The sequence below is a fragment of the Erigeron canadensis genome, chromosome 4 (assembly GCF_010389155.1).
Source record: "Erigeron canadensis isolate Cc75 chromosome 4, C_canadensis_v1, whole genome shotgun sequence".
NCBI classification, from domain to species: Eukaryota; Viridiplantae; Streptophyta; class Magnoliopsida; order Asterales; family Asteraceae; genus Erigeron; species Erigeron canadensis.
The window spans coordinates 10,635,336-10,656,441 of record NC_057764.1 but is presented as its reverse complement, the minus strand read 5'-3'; the positions used below and the strand labels follow the sequence as shown (position 1 = coordinate 10,656,441).

The 21,106-nt window shown below is 34.2% G+C and overlaps 2 protein-coding genes and 1 long non-coding RNA gene across 3 annotated transcripts; 2 read left to right on the top strand and 1 right to left on the bottom strand.

Moving 5' to 3' along the window:
- The first annotated feature begins 2,591 nt into the window (after positions 1-2,591).
- LOC122596956 lies at positions 2,592-3,155 on the top strand. The gene has a single exon (XM_043769598.1). It carries the CDS (start codon positions 2,592-2,594, stop codon positions 3,153-3,155), a length of 564 nt encoding a protein of 187 aa, XP_043625533.1.
- Positions 3,156-6,474: 3,319 nt separating this feature from the next.
- LOC122596751 (pollen-specific leucine-rich repeat extensin-like protein 2) lies at positions 6,475-8,440 on the top strand. The gene is made up of 3 exons (XM_043769380.1): positions 6,475-6,588; positions 6,781-6,862; positions 7,396-8,440. Exons 1-3 carry the CDS (start codon positions 6,574-6,576, stop codon positions 8,184-8,186), a joined length of 888 nt encoding a protein of 295 aa, XP_043625315.1. The 5' UTR covers positions 6,475-6,573; the 3' UTR covers positions 8,187-8,440.
- A 2,275-nt stretch (positions 8,441-10,715) lies between these two features.
- LOC122594831 lies at positions 10,716-11,386 on the bottom strand. The gene is made up of 2 exons (XR_006323114.1): positions 11,350-11,386; positions 10,716-10,950 (listed from the first exon to the last, which is right to left on the bottom strand). It is a non-coding gene; the product is annotated as an uncharacterized LOC122594831 (long non-coding RNA).
- Positions 11,387-21,106: the final 9,720 nt, after the last annotated feature.

The following is a 21,106-nucleotide window of genomic DNA, read 5'->3' as shown; positions in this document are numbered from 1 at the left end:
ATCATATTGTAGTTGTTCAATAATACAACCCAAATAATACCACTCCATGTACTTTGACTCAAACGAAAACCAACTTCTATAAAGGATCATGCTCTACAAGACCAGTAAATGGTATAATTATGTTAATACATATTCAATAATTATGTTTTTATTTTAATTTATAACTTTTATATGATTAATAATAATAATTGACAAATATATTGCATATATGTACAGATAATCATATAAAGTACAACTTCCAAATGTTGCAAAACAACCTCCTCAACTTTTAGTTGATCTGCTTGATAATAAGCATCCGCATAGCGCAAACTTCATTGAAAATATTCGTGCGTACAACATGATGTTCTCTTTTACATCAATGTGTGGTAAGGTTGACCATTCCGCCAACAGTGGAAACAAGACCATATTGGTTTAGAATACATGGACAGAACTTCCATCGTCTAGTGACCCTACTCCTTGAAGAAGGATATATACCAAGGTTTGGTCAGTTGTATATATTTGATAGGGCAAACGAGTTAGCAAATCGGAAAACTGCTTTAAGGTAAAAAAAAGTTATATATATATGTTTTTTACATGTTTCTTATTACATACTAATTTGCTTCTAAAATAATGATTATTTTAATAACTTTTGAATCTGATCTTTTATACCAGTTCCAAGCATGGTTCCACAACACTCACAACGAAGAACTCGAAACTAATTGACTCACTTTCACGGAAACTTCAAGCTCTACTTGATGAGCATAATCCATTAGTGAAGCAATATAGGATGGCCAGAGACAAATTTGAAGAAGACAACCAACAGAATTTTACATTACGACTTATCGGTCGTAGGACCAGAGATGGTAGGCAGTATGATTTACCTACTGCATATGAGGTTGCTGCTTTAATTGTCGGTGATATTGGAACGACCTTTGACAAAAGAGACATCATTATTCAAAAGAATAGCGGACAACTTAGACGGATAAGTGAGTTACATCCATTAAACCTGACCATGCAATATCCTTTATTGATGCCATATGCTGAGGACGGTTACCGGAACAATATACCCCATAGAGAGGTGGAAGATGATGGTAAGGACATCAAGATTAGATCGCGAGTGTCAATGCGTGAATATTTTGCATACAAAATTAAGGAAAGAGACAACGGATTTTCTTTATTACTAAATGCTAGAAAACTCAATCAGCAGTATATGGTCGACGTATATACCATGATTGAGGCAAAAAGATTATCATACTATCATAAGCAGCGGAAAAAAGTTAGAGGTTCTAAGTTATCTACTATACAGGAGGCTGTAAAGAATGGAAATACAGACGGTTCAAGTGTCGGTAAACGCATAGTCTTACCATCATCTTTTATAGGTACATGAAACTATGTTTCTTTTCCAATTAAATTAACTTTCGGTTTAAATTATGTCAGACATTTTATAAATAAACGAATAACTTTTATAAGTAAAATTGTAAACTTTTTTTTTTCCAGGGAGCCAGCGATACATGATCCAAAACTATCTAGATGCAATGACTTTGGTTAAAGCCTTTGGGTATCCTGATCTGTTTTTGACATTTACATGTAGCCCAAAATGGCCTGAAATTCAAAGGTATCTTAAAAACACTAAGCTGAAACCAGAATAAAAGGCGATATGTATCGCAAGGATGTTCAAAATTAAGCTCGACCAGTTTTTCAACGACAAACATAAGGAACATATTTTTGGCCAAACACAAGCAAGTAAGATACAAATATCAATTCAAACATTTATATGATTTCTTTTCTACATAATGTATATTTAATCCAAAATACATATCATTTTACAATGCACTCACAAACATCTTCTTAACGACACAGTTGTATACACCGTCGAATTCCAGAAGCGAGGACTTCCCCACAGTCGTATATGTGTTTTCCTGGAAGAACAATGCAAATTACCAACTGCGAAAGACATTGACAGGGTAACTTGCGCAGAGCTGCCTGACGAAAAGGAAGACCCTAAGCTGTTCTGCCTGGTGACTCAGTTCATGATGCATGGTCCTTGTGGCAAATCTAACAAAAAGGCTCCATGCACAGTTAAAGGAAATTGCACCAAACACTTCCCGAAAGATTACAACGATAAAACAAAGATTGATGACGATGGCTTCCCAATTTACAGAAGACGGAAAGACAGGAGAGAATGCATCAAAGGAAAAGTACCTTTGGATAGTCAATATGTTGTTGCTTACAACCTTTTTCTATTGAAGAGATCCGAGGCACACATAAATATCGAGTGGTGTAACCAAATTGGATCTATAAAATATCTGTTAAATACATCACCAAAGGAAATGATAGGGCTACCCTTGCCGTGACCACAGGAGATGTCGATGAGATAGACTACTACTATGACTGTCGGTACATATCTGCATGTGAGTCTGTATGGAGAATTTTTGCTTTCGATATTCATTACCGAAAGCCAGCAGTTATGAGACTTCCTTATCACTGTGAGGGAGAACAGGGTGTTACATGGGATGAAAAAGTCGCCCTTGATGAAGTAGCGACCAAACCGTCAGTGAATGTATCAATCTTTTTGGGTTGGCTTTTGTACAGTTCTCAGACTTACGGTTAATATGAGACTACAACAAGGCTCAAATACAAGACTACAACAAGAAATAAAAGAACTTGCTAAATGGCTTCTAAAAGTTAGCGATAGAAAGCTTTCTGAACCAAACGATAGGGAGGTAGAAATAGAAATCCCAGACGACCTCTTAATCAAATCTAACCATGATCCGTTGAGTGACATAATTGAATACATATATCCTGAGTATGTTGCTAGATTGTATGAACAAAAATACTTTGAAGACAGGGTGATCCTTGCACCAACACACGAAACGGTCAATCTGATTAATGACACAATGTTGGCAACACTTACGGGTGAACAGAGGGAATACCTCAGTTCGGATTCAATCTCTCAGTCAGATTTAAACCCAAACATGAGTCCAGATTTATACTCTTCAGACTTTCTAAAGAAAATAAAGATGTCATGCCTTCCAAATCATATACTGACTATCAAGGTGGGTACCCCTGTCATGTTGCTCAGGAATTTTGATCAGCAACAAGGTCTTTGTAAAATAGACTTTGTGAACATGTTATCGAGGCAACAGTTATTTCAGGCAGTCATGTCGGGCACATAACATATATACCACGTATGGAAATGACAAGTTCAGATAAGAAAATGTCTTTTCAATTTCAACAAAGACAGTTCCCTCTTTCTATTTGTTTCGCAATGACTCATAACAAAAGCCAGGGGAAGTCATTGGAAAATGTGGGCCTTTATTTACCTAAGCCAGCTTTCACTCATGGCCAACTATACATTGCAATGTCGAGGGTTAAAAGTAGGAAAGGATTGAAAATCCTTATTTGTGACGAAGATGGACGCCCAACCAATCATACAATCAACGTCGTTTACAAAAAAGTTCTTCAAAAACTTTGACAACTTTAACTCAAATAACTCATTTACTTTGAATAGTTCATACTTTGAATAGTTTCATGTTAGATTTTTATGTATTCTAATTTTTTACATTATCTATTTAATAAAGTTGAATTCTTATTTTATTTTTTGCTTTGATTAATTTATTTTCAGACTACGGTTTGAACACTAGTATAATATATGTTGGAAGAGTTTTATGGATAAAAATATTTGTTTAATATAATATGTCAACTTAAAAAAAATGTATATATACAAAAAATAGGGATTAATTAGGAGAGAGTTTTAGGGGGAAAAAAAGAGGATTAGGGGTGTCAAGTATACCTCAATCCCCAGTTTTAGTTATTATAGATTTGAAAGATTTTAAGTTTTTAATTGATGGAAAACATTAGTGAACATGATCAAACGACTTCATTGCTTCCTTATTAATCATCTATTTTTTTTAAATATTTTATTTAATAAATGACGGACTTTATTATTAATTAAAAACTCTTTTTATGCTTAAAAGTTTCTGAAAAATTATTATCTATATATATACAACCTAGAAAATGGTTTTTAAATTAATATACAACCTAAAAATTAAAATCCTCACTTATTCTCAACAAAAAAAAAACCTACGGCCAAAAAAAACCTATGATCGACTACCAAAATGGTTTTTAAATGAATATAATTTGTTCATATTTAATTATTATTAGTATTATTATTTAACATTTAATTCGGGGTGTTATTGTTATTATTATCTCTTTTAGTTTAGTTTGTTGTACAATATAGGTTCGTTATGGCTTTTTCTTCAACAAAAAAAAATATGAGAGACCGCATTAGCTCATCCATAAGAACTTAAGTCAGCACATGTTAACCATCATCTATGACTCCGTGTTGTGCATGTATAGACTGTTTCGGAATGGAACAACCCGAAGAAAATCAAAACGTTCGAGATGGTCTTTGTTGATGAATTAATATGTATTTTAAAATTATATACACACTTTTTGTTTCTCTTTTTTGTTGAACATTTTGTTTCTTCTTTTTGTTGAGCTTAAATCGAAATCGTTTAGTCTAAAATTGTTTTGTGTGTTTGTATTAAGTTTAGATATAACAAAGCGCAAACTTTTTATTTAACTAAAGTTGATAAAAAAGGGAAAACTAAAATCAAAATTTATATGGAGTTAACTTTAATATGTTTCTTCTTTAACTTTCGTATAAATTAAGTTGTAACATTGGTCATATTGATGTGTGCTCGAGTCATACTGTTACTGTGTAAATTTTTAAATCGTCAAAGTTGTGCATCTTTTTTTTAATCAAACAACTGCTTTCTATAGATGTTTATTGTGTCAGAAGTAAGTGATAACTAAATTGTAGGTATTTTAATTTTGTTCGGTATCTATTTAATATATTTAAATTCTATTTTTTTAGCTTTGATTAATATATTTTAATACTACCCGCCAATTGGACGGGATTGAGCACCAGTAATAATATATATATATATAGGGTTGGGTTAGATTAGGGACTCTTTATTTTAGGGACTGTTAGGGACTCGATCTAAACCGTTCATTTTCATCGGATCTAATCACCACTGATCATCTCCGGCGACATCTCCGGCGAGACTTACACATGTGTAAGTACAACTTACACATGTGTAAGTTGAATAAAAATTATGATTCAGAGCGGGCTTCGCCCTTAAGGATATTCATAAACCAAAGCTGGTGGGGGTGATAGGTCATTGAGGGTGATAGGTCATAGTGTGATAGGTTATAGAGAGTGATAGGTCATAAGGGGTGACCGGTGATGAATGATCTACCTAAAAAAAATTGTACTTAAAACATGTGTAAGTTACTTACACATGTGTAAGTTTCGCCGGAGATGATCGCCGTCGCCAGAGGATCATGGTGGTGGTAGTGGTGGTCAGAGATGATGGTGGTGGTGGCTGGAGAAGGAGGTAGAAGGAGCCCTAACAATCCATAAAATAAGGAGTCCCTAATTTAACTTTTCCACACACACACATATATATATATAATATATATATAGGGGAAAGATAATTTGAGACTAACTAAAAAAAGTCCAAAAAAGGACCATTGATTTTCGTAACTTACACACCACCATCATCATCTACTACGATATACAAGACTTTTTTGTAAAAACACTAAAACTTTTCAGCGACGGGCCCACAGAAAAATCATGTGTAAGTTAACTTATACATGTGTAAGTTACACATGTGTAAGTAACTTACACATGTGTAAGTTAACTTACACATGATTTTCACTTACACATGATTTTCTGGTGGGTTCGTCGTCGGAAAGTTTTAGTGTTTTTACAAAAAAGTCTTATATATCGTAGTAGACGATGATGGTGTACAAAAATCAATGGTCGTAGTTGGTCCTAAAATAAGAGGTGGTCTCAAAATATCTCACCCATATATATATATATATAGGGGTGGTTATTTATAGTACAGGCATTTAAAAAAGTACAAAAAGTACATGTCTAAGTTAACTTACACATGCTTGTTCCTTCCATCTCCGACCACCACCATGATTCTCCGGCGACGACGACCATCTCCGGCGAGACTTACACATGTGTAACTACAACTTACACATGTGTAAGTTAACTTTCCAGCGAGAATCAGGTTCGTTTTCGGGTGGATACGGTACGTGCCAGAGGCCCTCATCCGTTCTAAGCTGACCGTCAAGGGATGCATATGGGAATCGTATGGATTTGATGGGCGGCGATGATGGTGGTTGTCTCGCGAAGGAAAAAACCTAGAAATTTTAGTCCCTAAAATGCTAAAAAAAAGTTGTACTTACACATGTGTAAGTTAGTTACACATGTGTAACTCTCGTCGGAGATGGTCCCCGTCGCCAGAGGATCATGGTGGTCGGAGATGATCATGGTGGTGGTGGTGGTGGTGGTCGGAGATGAAAGGAAAAAGGAAGAAAAAGAAAAAAATACCTTATACTTTTTATAATTTTTTAAACCCTTAACTAAAAATAACTTTCATATATATATATATATATATATATGATATCGACATTACCACCTCGACTCCTTTCCACTTTTTAATCTATTTCTCACTTATTCATACCACAATCTCTCTCTCTCTCTCCTTGACAGATCAACTCTCTCTTTGCAGCCATATGGCTCCTGAAAAGGTAAGTATACCTTTGTCTATCTAAAATTTCCTCTTCTATTATTTGTAGTCACGGATAGTATGAAGTCATTTTCTTTGTTGTTTTTAATGATATTAATTAGTCCAAAAATGAAGAAAATGTTAGAATTAAGCATTTTCAGAATGAAATTGATTTTCTCGAGAATTTGTGTGATTTAAGTTTATTTCTGTAAAGGTGACCGAAATGGTATTGAATGTTGACCTCAAGTGTTCTGGTTGCTACAAGAAAGTGAAAAAGGTCATCTGTAAAATCCCCCGTGAGTTCCTTCTTTCCTTTATAAAATCCTTATAAACTAATACAAAGAGTTGAAATTCCTCTTTTTATTTGCATTGAAACAAGGAATCTTATTTACGGATTAATGCCTCTCATTATTATCATCCATTGAAAGAAGCTTTAAAACACCAAAAATTGAAATGGTATTATTTTATTTTAATATTTAAGTTGCATCAATCTATATACATATTTGAAAAACATTGTAAAATATCGATATCCATGACGTACTTGGGATATGGATTCTATTTTAGTTTAGTCATCATCAAAAGGATATGCACTTCAAAGAATTTTAAGTGGTAGCCACGAATTTTTGTTATTTATTTTGAAAATTTTGTTAATTTTTGGGAAATAATAATAATAATAATAAATAAATAAAGAATATAAATCAATATAGAGAGGTGGAACCGTGGAAGTGCAAAATTTCGGGTCCCTTGTAATAAATTAGTAGTTGACGTTCTTAAGGTGACGAATAATGTGTAATTTACTCTTTTGTTTGTGATAAAATAAAAAATATAGAAATAAGGGACCAACTGTTTGATGTGGAGAGAAACAAGGTTAAGATCATAGTGGTATGTTGTAGCCCTGAAAAAATTCGTGACAAGCTTTGTTATAAGGGTGGAGGTGCCATTCAGAGCATAGAGATTATTGAAAAATCTGATAAACCAAAAGAAGCTGCTGATAAGCCAAAAGAAGGCGATAAGCCTAAGGCTGCTCCTGCTGCTGTTGATAAGCCTAAGCCAGCTTCTGACAAGCCAAAGCCGGCTGCCGACAAGCCAAAAGAAGCCGAGAAGCCAAAGCCAGCTGGTGAGAAGCCAAAGGATTCAGGAAAACCCAAAGAGCCCGAGAAGGCCAAGGCAGCCGCTGACAAGCCTAAGGAGAACGAGAAAGCCAAACCGGCAGATAAGCCTAAGGAGTCTGGAAAACCACCCGAAGCCGCAAAGCCTAAACCAAAGGAAGGTGAAAAGCCTAAAGAAGCGGAAAAACCTAAAGATGCAGGTCCACCGAAGGAAGCACCAAAGAAAGCGGATGCAGGCCCAAACCCTGATGTAGCGAAGATGATTTATGAGCCAGTACATGGATATCCTCAAATGTACCCACAGTCCGGTTACCCAATGTTGGGATACGGACAATATTATGATCAAGGTTATCAGCATGGTTACGCGATGCAAGTGGCACCACCACCACCACCAACTTATGGTGGGTTCGGATATGAGCATGGATATAATGGACACAACCCGAATAGGAACCATTACATGAGTAATGATTACGGAGGTGAAGAAGATGGAGAAAGTTGTTCAATAATGTAAAATGGTGGTTGGAGGCGGTAGGGTGGTCACTTTCAAGATGAAACCGGTCATGATCAATATGATGTTTGATAAATAATAAAGTTTTGGATTATCTTTCATTTCATGTGTCAAAAACTTCAAAAGTTGGCCATTAATCATTCTGGTTGTATATTCAGTACATTACAAAGACGTTTTGTATTTTCTTTGTATATTGATGAAGACCTGAGAATAATTCGTATAAGTTTTATTTGGTTATATAATAAATCATTATACTCCGTCTTTTTTGTTTTCATTATTTTTATTTAGATATATATTTATATTTATATTTATATATATATATAAATATATATATCGAAACTTACTTTACAAAAAAAAATAAAAAATAAAACAAATAAAACAATAGGTTTTTTTTTCACTAGCGATTATCGTGCATCAATTGTTTTGTAAATTTTCGTGCATCAATTTAACCATAATATAAGGGTCAAGATCTTGTCTCATTTGTTTTACTTTAATAATTCTTTTACAATATCCAACCCCGGTATATATATATATATATGGGAAAAGGGAATGTAAGGCTGTCCGGCACCTAAGCTTAGGTGTGGAACTCCTCACATATTAATATTTTATTATTTTTTGTTTAATGAATAAATGCATGGGCCCTCATGATTTTTATGGATTAAAAAAACAATATGTGAGTGTTTCACACCTAAGCTTAAATACCCGGCAGCCTTATATTCCCATCCCCTATATATATAACTATATAACAAAGAGGTTATTCAATACATTACAAAGACGTTTTGTATCTTAGTTTTAGTGTATAACCCCTCACGTTTTAATTTTTTAATTCATAAAAAACATGAGAAGTCAATTATTTATAAATATATTAAAATTGTAATTTGTAAGAAATTCTACGCCGAATTTAAATAGACATACTTATTTATCTCATATATAAATATTATGGTAAAGGATCTCCTTAAATTGTTATTAAATTGAGAGGTTAAGAACATTTTCTAACAATTTAATTAAATCCAAGGATCAATATTCAAATAATATCTTTGAATTTTTGTCCTTAAATATAATCAATGTTTGAGATCTCATGTTAGAAAATTTGAAAGAATACCCTTCAAAATATGATAGCTAGCACATAATTGCATTATAAAGCAACATGTCACCGACATGCGTAATTAAGTAGGTCCGTAACCAAGTGGGACAACCTACAATTTGGAACAACCCCACGTTACAAAATATGAAAAGATACTCTTGTTTATTGCTATAAAGATTTGTTAACTTGTACTTTTGAAACCATATATTTAAACGCAACTAAACATTTCATTTGTAATATTTAGAGACTACCCAATGCCTCTCGTTCCCCGCTCGTTCGGTTTAGAGGGACGAGTCCCTCCCACCCAATGGTGTGGACTCGTTCATGGCTCGTGCGATTGATTCGTTCGGCCTTTTTGTTCCTCTAGGGACGAGCATGAATGGTCCAATTTATTTATTTATTTTTTGAATGTTAATGGCTAGCGGGGGAAAAAGACAACAAAATTTAAGTTTCAAAAGTTGGCAAAACAAGTCCTTCTAACGGGCTTTTTGACCTAAACAAGTTCAAAAAAGTGACACTTTTAGTCCTTAACGACTAGTTTTTGAAAATGCCTATACACACACTTTCATTTCATAAAAATTCATACTAGTCTTTCATACATTCATAAATTCCTCTATACTGCTATACACAAACACTTTTTCAATGGCAAACATGACTATCCGTGATGCAAAAATGACATGTAGGGTCACATGCTTGACGATAACAGACACAAGACTGAAGTTAGCAATGTGATTAAGAGCATCACAACCAACAACGCGGCTTACACAGCCAAAATCGGACGACTTGAAGGTCAGATTCGTAACGCCGTCGAAGATAAGTATATGATTTATCTTCGACAGAAAATCAATTGGCTAGATCAAACCATTTTTCAGCTTACCGCTGCTACTATCACTTTAACCAACACTCTAAACCACACGTTATTCTGGCAAGGCGCTGTCTGTGGTGGTGGTACGTTCTGATGATTACGACACTCATCTTGGGGAGGTGAAACGACACAACTCGATTTAATAAAAAAATAAGGATTTTTTTTTTACTTGATATACACACTGCGCCGCAGTGGGTGGATGCAATCCCCACTGTGCCGCAGTGGAAGTAACATGCTCCCTGGATCCGAGAATCCCCACTGCACCGTAGAGGGCACCAGTTCAGCAACACCAAAAATCGTTAGATGCTTAATCAAACTTACAGACTACCAAAATCAAAACCAAACTTCATAATACAACATTTCTAAGTTCAAATAAATTTTCGACTCAGAAATAAGCAAGGTAAAAGTATCCATTGACCAAACATTCATTTTACCACCAAATGGGTCAATTATCCGAGTTGACATCTTACAAATGATGATGTACAAAATTAGAAATTTCGGCATGACCAATTCGTAAAATCATCATCCAAACCTGTTACGGATTATGAGTTTCTCCAAAACACATTTAAACAAAATCAATACATTACAACTACAAAACGACCCATTTAAAATACCCAAAAACTCGAGTCCAACATTAGACATCATAATAATTCTCCAAAAAGACATAACAAGAGTACAAAGAGCCGATAGTTCAAAGGGGTCACTATGGGTCCTATTACCAATACCGTTATCCGCATTTAACCAAAGCAACCCATATCCATTAAGCATCTTTAACTTCAATCTTTACAATACTTACTTTCTTCCGCATCCGGGACAACCTATAAAAGGATAAACAACTAAAAAGTAAGCAAAGCTTAGTGAATAATCTTGCATACGTTTATACATACGAAGGAGGGCAAAGTGCAAGGACTTTCACATGTAAGCTATGACACCGTCATGCCACATTTACATGCTCACCTTGCACACTATCAACACATATATGGATCCATATAAGCTAAACAATCATAACAAATCATATCTATCGGGATTCTTAGGCTCCGGAGGTTCTTAGGCCTCATATCACATCAACTATCCAGATTCTTAGGCCCCGGAGGCTCTTAGGCCTCATAAACAATGCCCCACATGGGCTTAACGCCGAACCAATTACCATGCTTGGAACATTCACATCTCATGGTAATTGGCCCAACGTATACATAAAGGTATGCAAGAATACTCACCTCCTCCGCGACAACCAAAATCATAAATCAAGAAGACCGCATGAACACAAAACATGTATGCTTCAACCTAGCAACAAATCACAACGCATATAGGATCATCAATCACATACTAGGCCATCTAGCCATAATCACTAACATTTCAACACCCAACCCATCATTTACAATCTTATATTAATCTTGGGTTGGTTCACATAACATATATCTCTTATATCATTTTCAATTGGCCAAGAGTTACTTTCGTATCAAAATCGTCATTAACATATTTGACCTAGCAGACTTCAAACAAGCATAAGTCAAGTTCTACTTACTTTTTTAACATGATTCCAGTGTCCAAATTTTCATGACACATACACCTACCTTTTATATTTAGTGACCAATATGTGAATTGTCCTTCAAAGGTGACTTCTGGTCGTTTTAAAAATCAAAACTGCTGCTGTTAAATAGCTTTGACCCTACTGCCTTCAAATGACCATAACTTGAGGTCTACACCATATATTAACCTCATTCCATTGGCCACTTTTTCTTAACACATTTAGGTACATGTTATATTCAGTGACCAAGATATGAATTAACTTGCAAGAATGTGTTTTACCCGTTTTAACAACAGACATCAGAATTATTTTTGCTGAAAGATCAGCATTGCGCCACTGGATTCAAAAATTCATATCTAGAGTTCTACTTCGTCTTTTTAACTCATTCCAGTGGGAAAATTTACTTAACACAATAACCTACATTTTCTTTTTAGGACTCAACAAGTGAAAACGCTGTCATCAAGGTGTTTAACTCGTTTCAAACTTAGGGACATAATCTGTCCAATTTTGTTCTTACTAACATTCAACAAAATCTATTATGCAACCCAACTAAAAACCCCTAAATTGGTTAAATTAAAGAACCCTAACTTGTATTATATAAATTAACTCATTTTTATGAAAAACCCCCAAATTTCCAATTCAATTTAATAGCAAGAACCCTAATTTTTTAAAGGAAATCAAGAATTAGGTTAAATGAAAATTCATTACCTTCAAGATTAGGAATTGCAATTTAGAATGAAATCACAATTGTCTTCTTCTTTATTCTTCCTAATTTCAGCCCCATCACTACACTTAACCCTCACTTTTCAATTTCTTAGATGAAGGAAGATTATTATTATAATCAAGCTTTGAAGAATTTTTTGAATTACTTAGAGAATTAAAATTAAGGTAAAGATGGAATGAAGAAAAGATGAATAATGAAAAGGGTTGGTGGTGGAATTGTGATTCAACAAAAAAAGAAGTGTCTGACAACTTTTCTAAGTGCCACGACCCAAATGAGTTTTTGTGGGTATTTACCCGCTATCCGCTAAAGTTCCGACTAAAACAATCCCATATTCAAAAATAAAATACTAGGAAACTATTTTAATGTCAAAACTATAATAGAGGTTAATTTTCATTGGCTTTAATAATTTAGGATGTTACAACTCTATCCCACTTGGAACGGATCACGACCTCGTGATGCAAGCCGCATCCAACAACGACAGTAATTAGAACACCTCTTAAAAGCACACGTAAAACCTTGGCGGCATAAAATTTCATAAAACGAGAATTGTGAGAGATAGAATAAATTTCTTGGAAGTTTCTCGGATGATTCCAAACAATCAGTAATCTCGTCGACTCGAGCATGTATTATGAATGAACCATTTAAGCAAGATCTGGCTTCTTCGCATGCAGAATCGTAAAACGCCTCTCCATATTATATAAAAACCAAAATTGATATTAATAAGTCTCACTCTTTTATCTACCTAAGATTCTTGCTGATCACGACCCTCTTTAAGTTGTTATCTTATCGCTTTGACTCTCTCAGTCGATATCATGTCCATACTCATGTCATATAGCTCTAGTTACTCCACTTCTCTCCATAAATCAAAAGATCAACTTTTCCATTTCTTCTTGACATTTACTTCAAATGCATGAAGCAAAACGTGCATTTCTGCCAGAAACATTGAAGATGGAAACTCCATGCCTCGCTACAACTTTCTTGACACAAATGTTGACTACCATTCCTGACTTGTGAGTATTAGAATTGGTAGGGTTTGCGCGTCCTTCATTAAATGTTAAGCAACAACCAGATAAAATCAGATTGGTCTCCAGACGTCTTGAGAGATTTCGTAACCGTGTCCATCATGATGTGCTCCCATTTAACTTGAAGGTTTCCAAAGATTGACATTTCCCATAAGACTTTTGGTGCTAGGATTTCGCTTATGCAAAAGTGGGGCAACTCTTAACATATTTCATAACCTTCTACTTCATTTCGAGTCACTAACATCCTTTCTTTAAATCTTGACACACCTTTGCTGTACCTGGCTAAAGAAGTATTCAGGTTTCATGGGGAAAATTCGCTTTGGTTTCGTTAAAAAGAGGATTCTAAGTTCTGTCATGACATCTAGTGAATCCACAAAATTCTTTAGAAAATATTTCGTGTAATCTGACTCCTCGTTTGCTTAGGTTCTCATTGCAACAATCTCTTCGGGAGACACCAAACTTCGTAGACATAATCTTTCGAAAGAGTTAATCATTTTACTCGGCAATTGTCACGAAAAGAAAATACTTTAAGACTCATATGATCAAAAACAAATCGTAAACTTGACGGTATATAGGTAAAACACGAAAATTTTAAAGTACAAACAACTTCGATGGACTTTGAACCGTGAATGAAACGATTCTTCTTGTGTTCTTTTATTACCTCGATCAACTTCTCATTCTTTTCTCCTAGTTCACTTCGCATTCTTTCTAATTAGTTCAGTCAACGGTGAGACTATCTTCAAGTGCAAAAAGTAAAGTGACATTTATCACCTGTCAATTACGAAGCTTCTAATCTATATTGATCTTGTAGGTTGTCTCCACTTCATCACCGCACCATTCCAAGTCGAATCAACCTCAATCCCTCTTCTGGGTAAAAACACACGATAGAGATAATTTCACTTTTCTTAATCTGCTCATCTGACAATTTGACAGGGAAGTCTCCCTTTTTATATTATCTCCTTTACTTCGCGTAAACGAACTTAGTAGCCGTGTTGACTTTTAGAATAAACATTGTCAATGAAAACATTTACGATAACGGAAACAATTGAGGTTCGTAAGACTCATGAAAATTTGCAAAATCATGGATAAAATCGAAGAGCATAACTACAATTTCAAACTTCTCAAAACAAGTATAGATAGCATTTCCGGAAACATCTTCCTCGCTCGTCTTGAGTTGATGATTAAAAGGAACGAAAATTCATCTTAAAGTAATAAGAAGATCGAGTAGAACATGATTCTTGTCGACGGTACTCTTCTTCGACTGTTACCTCTTTTAACTCACGAAAGATAAACACACGCGCATAATGCCATCTTTGATTTCGTCAAAAAGGATAATTATACCACTCGGAAATGACTAGAACGAATAAAAATCAACGGAAAAGACATTGAGGAATTTCCTGAACAACAAGAACATTTTCCATAGACCATGGTTTCCATTCGGCGTCGATGATCCAAACACATGAGACTAGACTATCATGCAACGATTATCAATACGTACGGGCGAAAGCACCAATAAAAGTTGACCATTTCCTTTCTACCTCCAAAGACAATTACATTCACTCAAATAAGGATATTCAACTAGGTCGCCTTCTCCTCCCACAAATTTCGGTATCGTTCACACTTAACCAATCTATTCTCAAGCATTGCACTACGCGCTTGTGAAGGAAAAGAAAAACGATTTGGCTCGAAGGATTTCCGATTAGGTTTCTAACTCTTATAACTACCATACTTATCAATTACGAATTCATTGTTACTATATGATCTTCATGTTCTCACTATGCCAATTCCAACTTAACTTCTATCATCATGCATCAAGTAGTCAAATACTCATTCAATAAAAACAGGTCAATCAAAGTCAAAATCACATTCACCATACTCCGTATGGTCTTTCATCATACACATAAATAATCATCGTTATATTAGAATTTCTAATTTCTACGACTTTATACCAATATGTAACATGCATTCATTACATTAGACTTGCCAATTTAAACATGTTACTACTCAATTACTTTTTATTATACTTCGCATGATCCTTCAACATATCATCTACGCAAATTTAATTAGACTATGAGTCTCCAACTCTACAATCTTATATTAACACACATTATGTGCCTTCATAACATTAATCAACCAATTTAAATCACATCACATCACTGCACAACTGATTTTCATCCCCATATCTCGTATGGCCTTCTTAACACAATAATGATGCCACGGGTCTCACTACCCAATGGTCTTACACAAAATAACATCACACTTCATTCGCATACATTCAACATTCATCAACTATTCAACATACTTTTTCTTTATAAGTGACAAACCATCTCTAAAACTTATAAATCACTTCAGCTTTTCACTTTTACGACCTCATGGCCTATTATTCAAACAAAACTTATGCTCTATCACATTCGCATACTTTTCACGTTTATCATGTCTTCTTCTTTACTATCATCAAACAATATATTAAACTCCTAAACCAATCTCAAATTTTCAATTCTAACCATTCAATAAACCAGTTAGCATGCAAAGCTAATATTCTATCATACTTAGATATCAACTAGTAAAAACATAAAACAATTCACATTATTAGATAAGGTCTCCAACATATGGCTTCACACTAACGTACTTCCATATTCAACAGACTTAACCTGAGCTATTATAATATGTGATCATAATAATGCTGCAGTCATTATCATGATTACTTATTATAACACCTCAAGTGAACTGCGTTAAATACATCTATATGTCACTAGAAACCAAACAATGCACATAAGTTCAAGTCACATCTATGGTTTAAGTCTAGGTATCCGAGTAATAATAAAATACCTAAATCTCTTAAACCACGGCTCTGATACCACTTGAAATCACACAACTCGATTTAATAGAAAAATAAGGATTTTTTTTACTTCATATACCCACTGCGCCGCAGTGGGTGGATGCAATCCCCACTGCGCCGTAGTGGAAGTAACATGCTCCCTGGATCCGAGAATCCCCACTGCGCCGCAGTGGGCACCAGTTCAGCAACACCAAAAATCGTTAGATGCTTAATCAAACCTACAGACTAACAAAATCAAAACCAAACTTCATAATACAACATTTCTAAGTTCAAATTAGTTTTCGACTCAGAAATAAGCAAGGTAAAAGTATCCGTTGACCAAACATTCATTTTACCACCAAATGGGTCAATTACCCGAGTTGACATCTTACAAATGATGACGTACAAAATTAGAAATTTCAGCATGACCCATTCGTAAAATCATCATCCAAACCTGTTACGGATTATGAGTTTCTCCAAAACACATTTAAACAAAATCAATACATTACCACTACAAAACGACCCATTTAAAATACCCAAAAACTCGAGTCCAACAATAGACATCATAATAATTCTCCAAAAAGACATAACAAAAGTACAAAGAGCCGATAGTTCAAAGGGGTCACTATCGGTCGTATTACCAATACCATTATCCGCATTTAACCAAAGCAACCCATATCCATTAAGCATCTTTAACTTCAATCTTTACAATACTTACTTTCTTCCGCATCCGGGACAACCTATAAAAGGATAAACAACTAAAAAGTAAGCAAAGCTTAGTGAATAATCTTGCATACGTTTATACATACGAAGGAGGGCAAAGTGCAAGGACTTTCACATGTAACCTATGACACCGTCATGTCACATTTACATGCTCACCTTGCACACTATCAACACATATATGGATCCATATAAGCTAAACAATCATAACAAATCATATCTATCGGGATTCTTAGGCCCCGGAGGTTCTTAGGCCTCATATCACATCAACTATCGGGATTCTTAGGCCTCGGAGGTTCTTAGGCCTCATAAACAATGCCCCACATGGGCTTAACGCCGAACCAATTACCATGCTTGGAACATTCACATCTCATGGTAATTGGCCCAACGTATACATAAAGGTATGCAAGAATACTCACCTCCTCCGCGACAACCAAAATCAGAAATCAAGAAGACCGCATGAACACAAAACATGTATGCTTCAACCTAGCAACAAATCACAACGCATATAGGATCATCAATCACATACTAGGCCATCTAGCCATAATCACTAACATTTCAACACCCAACCCATCATTTACAATCTTATATTAATCTTGGGTTGGTTCACATAACATATATCTCTTATATCATTTTCAATTGGCCAAGAGTTACTTTCGTATCAAAATCGTCATTAACATATTTGACCTAGCAGACTTCAAACAAGCATAAGTCAAGTTCTACTTACTTTTTTAACATGATTCCAGTGTCCAAATTTTCATGACACATACACCTACCTTTTATATTTAGTGACCAATATGTGAATTGTCCTTCAAAGGTGACTTCTGGTCGTTTTAAAAATCAAAACTGCTGCTGTTAAATAGCTTTGACCCTACTGCCTTCAAATGACCATAACTTGAGGTCTACACCATATATTAACCTCATTCCATTGGCCACTTTTTCTTAACACATTTAGGTACATGTTATATTCAGTGACCAAGATATGAATTAACTTGCAAGAATGTGTTTTACCCGTTTTAACAACAGACATCAGAATTATTTTTGCTGAAAGATCAGCAATGCACCACTGGATTCAAAAATTCATATCTAGAGTTCTACTTCGTCTTTTTAACTCATTCCAGTGGGAAAATTTACTTAACACAATAACCTACATTTTCTTTTTAGGACTCAACAAGTGAAAACGCTGTCATCAAGGTGTTTAACTCGTTTCAAACTTAGGGACATAATCTGTCCAATTTTGTTCTTACTAACATTCAACAAAATCTATTATGCAACCCAACTAAAAACCCCTAAATTGGTTAAATTAAAGAACCCTAACTTGTATTATATAAATTAACTCATTTTTATGAAAAACCCCCAAATTTCCAATTCAATTTAATAGCAAGAACCCTAATTTTTTTAAAGGAAATCAAGAATTAGGTTAAATGAAAATTCATTACCTTCAAGATTAGGAATTGCAATTTAGAATGAAATCACAATTGTCTTCTTCTTTATTCTTCCTAATTTCAGCCCCATCACTACACTTAACCCTCACTTTTCAATTTCTTAGATGAAGGAAAATTATTATTATAATCAAGCTTTGAAGAATTTCTTGAATTACTTAGAGAATTAAAATTAAGGTAAAGATGGAATGAAGAAAAGATGAATAATGAAAAGGGTTGGTGGTGCAATTGTGATTCAACAAAAAAAGAAGTGTCTGACAACTTTTCTAAGTGCCACGACCCAAATGAGTTTTTGTGGGTATTTTACCCGCTATCCGCTAAAGTTCCAACTAAAATAATCCCATATTCAAAAATAAAATAACAGGAAACTATTTTAATGTCAAAACTATAATAGAGGTTAATTTTCATTGGCTTAATAATTTAGGATGTTATAGGAGGAGTACGCATCTCCTGAAAGACTGTCGGGTCTCCTGAAACATACCGATACATTCATCGCAACGACGGCGACAATACGGTGGACTCAGACTATTCCGAGTGTTAGTGTTATGTTTTATTAGTATTATGTAATGTTGTATTATGTGTTTTATTATTATTATGTATGTCTTTTAGTCTTTATTAATAATCTAGTATGTATGTTTTAGTTTGTAATATAAATGAAGTATGTGTTTTATTAGATTATGCTATTTTAATGAAGTGTGTGTTTTATATAGATTTTGTTATAATTTTAGAGGGTTAAAAGTACAAATTTAGATAAAAAGATAAATTTAATAAATGGTGTTAGTCTTTGAGGGATGAGTGTATTGGGTGTGTATTTTGGTCAATAATTACCCAAGATAATCTACGTTGAAGACCTAGATTAGTTATGTAACCAAACTTTCATTCGTGAGGTTGTGTGCATAAAGATCTTGAAGGGTCAGTATACTGAGACGTCAAAATAATTGCGAAAATGTAACGTATTTGTTAGATATTGAATAATCACGTAAAATAATGCTTAAAAGAATGTTTTTATCAAGATAGGACTGTAAAAGTAAAGATCTACTTGTAAAATCTAATAAATGAACATTTAAAGTGCCAAGATCTTGAATAAAAAACGTTACAATGTGATAATATTTAAGAATTCGTTAAGAAACAGTATAAAAGCATGAAATATGAATAATTAAAGTACTTGAACGTAAATAAAAAGATTACTTTGTAAAAATAGATCTACAGTAAGCAAAACATAAAGGTATGAGCGATAATCGAAAGGAAAACGCTATATAAAATATATATCAAGTAAAATGGATAAAAGGAGTAAGAACACCGTGATTTGTTAACGAGGAAAAGCCCTTAATCCTTCTGGATTACGGGCATAAAACCCCGGGAGGAAGCAATCGTCCCTCCGTGCTACTTTTATTATTATAAATCGAAGTTAATTACAATTCGAGAGGCAAGTGATTGCTCTAAGTGTTACAATGATGAAAAGTGTTATCCGGAATGTGTTTACAGAAGAAAATAGAGAGAAATATGTGTTTTTTCTTGTCTAAAACCAAAGTGCCTAAGCCTGTAATCACTTGGCTAACCTACTAACTATCCTAAAAATCTGGGATCTTGAGCAGATTTTTCTCTTTAACTTGATTACATGGTAAATGGACGTTGTGCAACCATTTTCACACGTTTTCAACCATAAATTCCGACTTTGGGGGCAAGTCTTCCGTTTTAATCGTTCCCGTACAGCTAAGTCAAAGAAATAACGGTTAGATATCTTAGAGCCCCAATATCTTGAACTACGAAGATCTTAGACCACTAAGATCTTGGGACATGAAGATCTTGGAGGTGAAAATCTCAGGCATAACAATTATCCCCAAATTTTTGACTCGCGTTTAGCTCCTTTAAAGGAGTTAGAATTTTCCAGAAAACATCTTTAACAATGTCAAATCAAAGTTACCCTGTTGGCTAACGCCACTACGACGCTCTAGTCAGTATCGTGATAGAAGCAAATGAAAGTCCATTGAAATAGATTAAAATAATAGGCATATTATCCTTAATTGAATATAAAGTTTCTACACAAATATGATTGCATAATATAAGATCCAAGATCCTAAAGATCCTGGATTGTCCCCAGTATCTTGAGGTTCAAAATCATGAAGTAAAAGATTGAAAATTTTCACAAGTTTCTTTATCAAACCTAATGATAATCTAATTCCTTTAATAACTAAGAAAAATTCAAAATAGATAAAAATTAATCATGCATTGATGGATTTTTGAAATTCATATTACAAGAGAATTGTAATCGTATAATCCATTCCTTGTATTAAGTGTCGCTTATTAACATCTAATAAATCAAGGTATTATGTCCCCATGTGAAAATTTTAGTATGACCTCTAATCTTGTTCCTTTTAACTGTCTACTTCAACTTGTAAAATTTATTTTATATCGGAAATCTTACTAAAATTATTCACAAGTGTACTAATACATACAATTCTATTATCATTCTAGATCATATTCTAAGTCACAAGTGAATCATGCAGTCATCCTTTTGATGATTTCTAGTTGCTATGTATTTTATAAGATATTAGCCTTTATATATGTAGCATGTATTTTGAATATTACCTATGTTTTGTAAAAGATATAAGTAATGATAAAGTAATATTTTTAAGAAAAGAATACCTCGTTTCCGCATATGATAAATTCTTACTTGACATTTGATGTTATTCACGTAGAGATCACGCCTCGTTCCTACT

What these genes read in the sequence shown, in the direction of transcription:
- LOC122596956 (XM_043769598.1), top strand. Translation starts at nt 2,592, where the DNA reads ATGAGACTACAACAAGGCTCAAATACAAGACTACAACAAGAAATAAAA.
- LOC122596751 (XM_043769380.1), top strand. An exon ending in GGTCATCTGTAAAATCCCCC is followed by an intron (nt 6,863 to 7,395) that starts GTGAGTTCCTTC and finishes TAAAAAATATAG; the next exon opens with AAATAAGGGACCAACTGTTT.